The 9,108-nt window shown below is 33.0% G+C and overlaps 1 protein-coding gene across 1 annotated transcript in view; it reads left to right on the plus strand.

Moving 5' to 3' along the window:
• LOC103201354 (caspase-1-like) overlaps nt 1-8,645 on the plus strand; it is a 142,492-nt gene extending 133,847 nt beyond the window's left edge. The window contains 3 exon segments of the mRNA XM_042781672.1: nt 796-939; nt 2,740-2,846; nt 8,547-8,645. Of these exon segments, the coding sequence (XP_042637606.1) occupies nt 796-939; nt 2,740-2,846; nt 8,547-8,645 (350 nt within the window).
• Nucleotides 8,646-9,108: the final 463 nt, after the last annotated feature.

The following is a 9,108-nucleotide window of genomic DNA, read 5'->3' on the forward strand; positions in this document are numbered from 1 at the left end:
TGAAAAGTGAATTTACTCTGTAAATCTTCACCCAAATCCTAATAATAATAATAATAAAAGGCTATATATTATATAATTCCAATTATATCACATCCAGAATAAGGCAAACATATAGAGACAAAAAAAAAAGATTCATTGTCAGAGGCTGAGAATGAAAAGTATTCTATATCTTGATTGCAGTGGTGGTTGCATGACTGTATATATTTATTAAAAGCAATTAAACTGTAGTTTATCAGTAAGTGAATTTTACCATATAGAAATTCTACTTCCAAAAAGAAAAAAGAAATGGTATAATATTGCTTTCCCCCATAAATCTCTTGAATTCAGTTTTAATGGAATTATAAGTGTACAGGAATAGTAAAAGGAAGGAAAAAATAGCAATGGAGAAGAATAAGACATGAAAAGATTAGTTTAGATTCCTTTGTTTGTTATTGAATAGAGCAGATATTTCTTTACTTGGATTTACAATGTTCTCTGGCCTTGGTATACCTTGAATATATCTCAGCCACAATCTTGTCATTATTATTGTTGTTATTTTACTATTGTTAAACCCAAATCTATTCACTTTACTTAGAGATAATTATTTTCCTCTGTCAGTGAATATCTTTAAGTTCCAAAAGGTCATTGCTATTCTGTTAGATGTGAGTAGAGATAACGTTTTATTGTGCCTGTTTTGTTTTTGTATGAAATTAATTGGAACACCTCATTAAATGACATTCTATTTGGGTGGACATGGTCAAAGAATTGTTAAAATGGACTCTACAGTGAATACTAAATAGGATGTTGCCTTTTCAGAACATTATAGAGAAGCATGGGTCAATGACTCTTCAGAGCCCTCAGCAGACACCTCTTCACAGTCACTAAAGAACCTGCAGGATGATGGTGTCCACAAGATTCATGTGGAGAAAGACTTTGTTGCTTTCTGCTCTTCAACACCACGTATGTGTCTTTCATTTGTGGGTAGTGATTTGTGGGGATGAGTATTCCTTGCCTGCATGATTTGACCCATTGTTTTAGGAAAAAAAAAAAAACAGACTAAATGTCGTGGAAATTATTGGAATTTATAAATGAGTGGAGAGACCATTTATGTTTCTGCAACCTTCTTTTATAGCTATTTTCTAATGGCCCTGCCTCCTTCTCTCTCTACATCTACCTATATGCCTGTCTTCTATAACCTGTTAGGAAATGATGAGCCAGTACATAGAGAGTAGTTTGTTGTTTTTTTTAACTGCATCCAGTATTCAGAATAGATTTTTTTTTTACACCTGAGGAAGTTTTTAAAAGAAAAAGAACACATGACCTCTTTTTCAAAAAGTGCATTTCATAATTGGAAAAGTAAGGGATTGTGGTAAGAAATATTGTTTATAAAACATCAATTAGTAACAATTTGGTGGGATTATGACCTAGGGATAGTAAAGAGTTTTAAATGATCAGTTAAGAAAGCTACCATATTTAAGATGATCAATTTGGAAAAAAGGAGATGATGTAGTAGAAAGAAGGGAATTCCCAGTGACAACAGACTGGGAGAAGTGGGAAATGGTAGACTGAATTTTTAAATTGTCAAAGCAAAACTTTTAATCATAAATGAGAAGTAAGTCAGCATTGCTGATATAGATAGATGATAGATACAGGTAGATAGATAGATAGATAGATAGATAGATACCCCACTGCCATCCAGTCAGATCTAACTCTTAGCGACCCCTCCTTGGGTTTCTGAGGCAGTATCACTATGGAAGTAGATTGCCCAACCTTCCTTCCAAGGAGTGGCTGGTAGGTTTGAACTGCCAGCCTTAGACAAATAGACAGGCTTAATTTTCTTCAGTACATCTCTGCCAAGTCTGCCAAGTAAGTGCTATTATCCCACTCTTAGAGACAAGGAAATTGAAACTCACAAAAAGTATATAAATTATCCAAGTAAATACAGGTAATATGGTAGGATTTTGCCAGATAGGAATACAAGTCAATTTTACTCTGAAATGTAGGGTTTTTTTTGTATACCAACAATTATAGCATGGAGGCCATATTCTGAGGGTGCAGTGACTAAAGCATTTGACTGCTAATCAGAAGGTTGGTGGTTCAAACCCACCAGTTGCTGCATGGAAGGAAGATGGGGCAATCTACTTCAGTAAAAATTTACCACAATGGAAACCTAATGAGGGTCACAATGAGTGGGAATTGATTCAACGGCAGTGGGTTATATTATTTGGAACTGTAGACCATTCCAAACTTGGATACATGTTGTTTTTTGGTAGTTGCAAGTAAGGGCTACTTGAAAGCCAGAGCTTAGCAGTCATGGCAAAAGCCATCTCTGTTCATGGCTGATAGGGAAATTGGCCCAACTGATGTCAACTAAGAGAGACCACCTTTCTGAGAGAGACAGAAGTGAGTTCAGTAACTATTCCATCAGTTTATAGTTTTCTCACCTTGGTCAAGTTTTCAAGAACAACTGACAAAATGTTTGTTAGAAAATACAGCCTATAGTATCAATTTCAACATTTCAGTTTTATATTCTGTACTATGGCTCTAGAGTCCTATTTCCTTGCTGATGATGTTGTAACAATTATATGATATCTTTTATGGTTGAATATAATCCCATTATCCTATTATATGTATAAAGAGTCAGACACAGAATCTATTTATTTCTCCTATTTGCTTAAATCTGCCAAAGATATTTACAGTCCAAGACTTTTAGAAAAGATGATGGTTGTAGCTCAAGTTTATTTTTTCTTTTATTCTCAGATGATGTTTCCTGGAGAAATGAAAATGGTTCTCTCTTTATCACACAACTTATAAATTGTTTCCAAAAATATTCTTGGTGTTGTGATCTGATGGAAATATTTAGGAAGGTGAGTTCCATATTCTCTGTTACACTCATTTATCTATTCATAAAAACAAAAACAGATGTATATTAAACCCATCCACACATTTCATACACATTATAGGTTATTATTCATACTGTGGTGCATTTTGCTTTTTAATTATTCCAAGCTAATGGTACTATGCACTGATAAGCAAAGAATGTGAATAAATACTAAATTTCTGTATTTCATATATTAAAAATTGGGGAGATAAGGAAGAGTTAGAAAGTCAGTAGAAGTATTGTAGAATAAATACAGTCTCTGAAAATAATATGTGTTGTGGAATAGAATTTACTTAAATATTCAGATTTTTGGAAAAATTGGGTATAAAACTTAAATTTTTGATAGGTATTTATTATATTTCATAATAAATAAGCTCTGGTGCTTCATGGTGCAGAAAAAGCTGTAAATATCATAGACCCAATCACAATTTCATAGCCAATATCCTAGCAAAAGATAGAGATCACAAAAACCACATCATCCAAACATATAATTTTCAATTTCTAGTGACAAGAAGTTACAGTATCCATAGAGAGAGAATAAAGAAGATGTGTTTGTCAGAAAAGTTAAAGGTTGATGGAATAGGGTCATTTTTTGTCAGTGTATTGCTTTCAAGTACACAAGGAAAATTTACCAAAAAAATATTTTCTGGATCATAAATAAAGTTTCAATAAATTTAAAAGAATTCAAGCCATACAAATATGTTCTGTAATAACACTTGAATCAATTTAAAATCAAGAATAGGTAGGTCTCTGGTAAATCTTGAGATATTTGAAAATTAAAAATACATTTAAAAATAACAAATGGATCAAAGAAGGAATTAAAATCAAAATTACACAATAATTTTAACTGAATATAAATTACAATACAGCATATCAAAAACTGTTTGGTAGGAAATGTAAGGAGACCTGATGACAATAATCAAAGCACTGGTTGCTAGTCAAAAGGTCTGCAGTTCAAACTCACCAGTGGCTCCATGGGAGAAAAGACCTGGTGACCTGCTTCTGTAAAGAAACCCTTTGGGGCAGTACTACTCTGTACTATAGGGTCTCTCTAAGTAGGAATCGACACACTGGCACATAAGATAACAATAACACTTGATGGTATTGTAACACAAGAGAGTTCTCAAATCATTAACTTCATCTTCTACCTTAAGAAGCTAGAAAAAGAAGAGCAAATGAAAATAAAAATAACAATAATAGAAGTAACAGAGATGAGTTAAAATTAGTAAATTGAAAAACATAAGTACAGTAGAGAAGATAAATGTTATCAAACACTGGTTCTTTTAAAAGCTTAATAAAATTGACAAAACTCTAACTAGACAGAAGGGAAAAAATGAGACAAATTACTAGTATCAGGAATAAGAGAACTGGCATCATTTAAGGTTAAACATATATTAAAAGGATAAGGAAAAATATGAATATCATTCTGCAAATAATTACAACTTCTTATATGAAATGGATAATTTTTTTTAAAAATACACAGAATACTAAAGCTCATCAAGGAGAAATAGATACATGAATAGACCTATGTGAACTACACAAATTGAACTTGTGTTTAAAAACATTTTCACAAAGAAAATTCCAGGCCAGATGACTTTCATGTGAATTCAGTCAAACATTTAAAGAATAAATGACATCAATTCTAGAGACATTCTGTTAGATAATTAAAATTAGGAACTTATTTTATGAGACCATGTTTCACTGATATCAAAATCTGGTAAAGACATTAGAATGGGAGAAAACAGATAAATATTCCTCATAAATATAGATTCAAAAGTCCTAACAAAATTTAAGCAAATCAGATCCAGCAATGTATCAAGATGAAAATAACTCATGAGTAAATGTGGTTTATCCAAGGAGTTAAAGATTGGCTTCACATGCAAAAAAATCTGGATGGTAGATGTAGAGATTGTTCAGTTAGCATATGTTTTGTTATGCATATTTCACTACAGTTTTTTAGAAACCAACCATTATAACTCCTCATATTCTCACATCCCAAAAAAAAAGCCATAAGATCATAACAATAGACCTAGAACAACTATTTGACACATTATAATATACCTGTCTTATAAAGATTCTCAACAACCTAAGTGGAGACCTTTTTTTACAACAAAAGAACATCCATGACACTGTAGTAAGTATATAGCTATCTTTCGTATAACTAACTTGATTTAATAGGGAAAGAATAAATTTTTTCTCCTAAGATTGGGAAGATCTGGTGGAATAGTGTCTAAGGCATTTGACTGCTAACCTGAAAGCTGACAGTTCAAACTCACCAGCCACTCCTCAGAATGAAGACTTGGCAATCTACTTCCATAGAGATACCACCTCAGAAACCCAAGGAGGGGGTCGCTATGAGTCACAATCCACTCAATGTGTTGAGTTTGGTTTTTCATAAGATCAGGAACAAGAAGTAGATGGTTGATATCACTAGTTCTACTGATTATACTGGAGGTATAGCAAGTACAATAAGGCAAAAAAAAAAAGTATATATGTATATATATGTTCATATATATGTATATATTTAAATGTGAAGCATGTTATATGTAAATAAATCTAATATTTTTAAAAAATCTATATGTATGAAAATAATCCAAAGGAAAACACAAAAAATGTGGTGAGAATCAATAAGTGATTTTAACAAGGTTTTATGATACAATATCATAATTGATAAATGAATTAATTATATTTGGAATTACAATAATGAAGAATTAGATATAATAATTTAAAAAGCACTTACCATTAACCACCTCAGAAACCCAAGGAGGGGTCACTATGAGTCAGATCTGACTTCACAGCAATGGTTGCATTTTTTTGTGTTACCATTTACAATATTCCAAATATATGAAATACCAGTAAAATTAGTTATTGTGAAGTCATTTCCAATTCATGTCAATCCTATGGATGCCAGAGTATAACCATGCTTCATAGGGCTTTCTATGGCTGATTTTTCTGAAGTAGATCAGCACTTCTCTGCCAGTTTATCAGTTTGTGTGGTGGCCTGTGTGTTGCTATAAGGCTGGAAGCTATGCCACTGGTATTTCAAGTACCATCAGGGTCACCCATAGTGGACAGATTTCAGTGTAGCTTCCAGAATAATATAGACTGGGAATAGGGATACAGCCATCCACTGAAAAAATTGTCCATTAAAAAAACCTTATGAATAGCAGTGAAACAGTGTCTGAAGTATTACTGGAATACTTTATGAATAGCAGTGAAGTGAAATATTGTCTGATGCTATGGCTGAGGATGAGCCCCTCAGGTTGGAAAGCTCTCAATATATGACTGGGGAAGAACTGCCTCCTAAAAGTATTGTCAATTTTAATGACATGATGGAGTAAAGTTTTCAGGACCTTCCTTTGTTGATGGGTCATGACTCAAAATAAGGAGAAACAGCTGCAAGCATTCATTAATAATTGAACCATAGAATGTAATAAGTATAAATCTAGAAAAATTGGAAGTTGTCAAAAATGAAATGGAATGCATAACGATCAATATCCTAGGCATTAGTTAGCTGAAATGAGGTGGTACTGGCCACTTTGAGTGAGAAAACCATATTATACCAGGAACGACAATTGAAGAGGAATGGCATCACATTCATTGTCAAAAAGAACATTTCAAGATCTTTCCTGAAGTTCAATACTGTCAGTGATAGGATAATGTCCATATGCCTACAAGGAAGACTAATTAATACTTCTATGATTCAAATTTATCCACCAAACACTGAAGACAAAGATGAAGAAATTGAATATTTTACCACCATTTGCAGCCTGGAATTGACCAAATATGCAATCAAGATGTATTGATAACTAATGGTGATTCGAATGTGAAAGTTAGAAAAAAGAAGCTTCAGTAGTTGGAAAATATGGGCTCAGTGATAGAAATGATGCTGGAGACCATATGATAGAATTTTGCAAGACCAATGACTTATTCATTGTGAACACTTTTTTACAGCAAAATAAATGGTGGCTATAGACATGGACCTTACCAGATGAAATACACAGGAATCAAATAGAATACATCTGTGGAAAGAAATTATGAAGAAGCTCAATATCATCAGTGAGAACAAGGCCAAGAGATGACTGTGGAACAGATCAGCAATTGCTCATATGCAAGTTTAAGTTGAAACTGAAGAAAATTAAAACACTTTCACAAGAGTCAAAATATGACCTTGATTATATCTTATCTGAATTTATAGATCATTTGGAGAATAGATTTGATGCATTGACCACCAATGACTGAAGACCAGATGAATTGTAGGATGACATCAAGCATATACTATGTGAAGAAAGCAAAAGGTAATTGAAAAGACAGGAAAGGAAGAAAAGACCAAAATGGATGTAAGAAGAGACTCTGATATTTGTTCTTCAACAGAGTAGCTAAAATGAATGGAAGAAAAATGATGAAAAAACAGAGCTGAATAGAAGATTTCAAAGGGCAATGTGAGAAGACAAAATATTATAATAAAATGTGTAAAGACCTGGAGTTAGAAAACCAAAAGATAGTAACATACTCAGCATTTATCAAGCTGAAAGAACTGAAAAAAATTCAAGTCTCAAATTGCAATATTAAAGGATTCTGGGCAATAGATTGAATGATGCAGGAAGCATCAAAAGAAAAAGGAAGGAATATACAGAGTCACTGCACCAAAAAGAATTGGTAGATGTTCATCTATTTCAGGAGGTAGCGTATGAACAAGAACCTATGGTATTGAAGGAAGAAGACTAAGCAGCACTGAAGGAATTGGTGGAAAACAAAGCTCCAAGAATTGATGGAATACCTATTGAGATGTTTCAACAAAGGGGTGCAACACTGGAGGAACTTATTAGTTTATGCCAAGAAATTTGGAAGATAGCTACCTGGCCAACCAATTGGAAGAGATCCATGTTTGTACTCATTCCAAAGAAAGGTGATGTAACAGAATGTGGAAATTATTGAACAATATCATTACTATCATACGCAAGTAAAGTTATACTGAAGATGGTACAAAAACAATTTATGACAGCCACACAATGGAAAGCTATTCAGCAATAAAGAAAAAATAAACTGTTGACACATACAACGTCATGGATGAATCTCAAAATAATTATGCTGAGCTAAATAAGTGTACATTGTATATGACTGTATTTATATAAATTCTAGAAAATGCAAACTAACAGATTTTTATTTTCCTGGAATAATGGGAGAAGGATGGAGTGGAAAAGATTACAAAAAGTTATGAGGAGACTTTTAAGGATGACGGATATGTTTACTATAGGAATTGTAGTGACTGTTATCAGTGTACACATATGTCAAAACTTTTCCAGCTGTGCACTTTATATATGGTACTTTATTGTATGTGAATTCTACCTTAAAATTTTCTTTTCTTTCTTTCTTTCTTTTTTTTTTAATCTGGGAACTAGAAAGAGTTAATTGAACCATTGAGCTTGATGTGGTCTTGGATTCATTGGGAATTCATTTGAAGGTAAAGTTTAGTCTCTGACTTAGGGTAGAGATTTATGAGTGTCAGTGGGAGTTGTTAGAATATTTAAGGGCTTGGTAACTTTTTAGAGTTGTTACAGCTCTTTTTTCTTCACAACTCTGAAAATAACTTTAATTCTAATCTTTATCATGTTGTCCCATGATGCAGGGGCTTCTCTGTTTCTGCACAATTGGCAAGACCAAAAATTCTCTTTTTTATTTTTAGGTTCTACACTACTTCAAAAAACCAGGTGTTAAAGTCTAGATGCCCTCCATTGAAAGAGTATCTCTTTCCAAAAAATTTTACCTCTTCCCAGGCAATTAACATTCGTAAGTATCTACGTTTAAAAATATATGTTGATTTAAGGGAGATTATTTCTTCCTATGTATTTACATGTGCTGCAAATATATCCAGGAAGAGTAAAGCAAACAGGGGCCAAAGTTATGAAAACTTCTTAGTAATAACCAAATGCTTTGAAGGAATTAATCATGGGGTCATGGGGCTCAGGACTATAGTCCCAGGGAATACAAAGGTCAATTGGCATATCATAATCCACAAAAACAATTTCTACATCCTACTTTGGTGAGTAGCTACTGGATCTTAAAAACTTATGAATTACTATTTAATGGACCACATGAATCCCAGTCTTCATGACCCTGAGACCAAAAGAACTAGATGATGCCTGGCTACCACTACTGACCACTCTGAAAGGGATCACAATAAGAAGTCCCAGAGAGAGTGGGAAAAAAAAAATGTGGAACAAAACTCAAAATCATAAAAAAGATGA

Source organism: Orycteropus afer, unplaced genomic scaffold (genome assembly GCF_000298275.1).
Source record: "Orycteropus afer afer isolate SDZICR_OR568_19922 unplaced genomic scaffold, OryAfe1.0 scaffold00147, whole genome shotgun sequence".
In the NCBI taxonomy this organism is placed as follows: Eukaryota; Metazoa; Chordata; class Mammalia; order Tubulidentata; family Orycteropodidae; genus Orycteropus; species Orycteropus afer.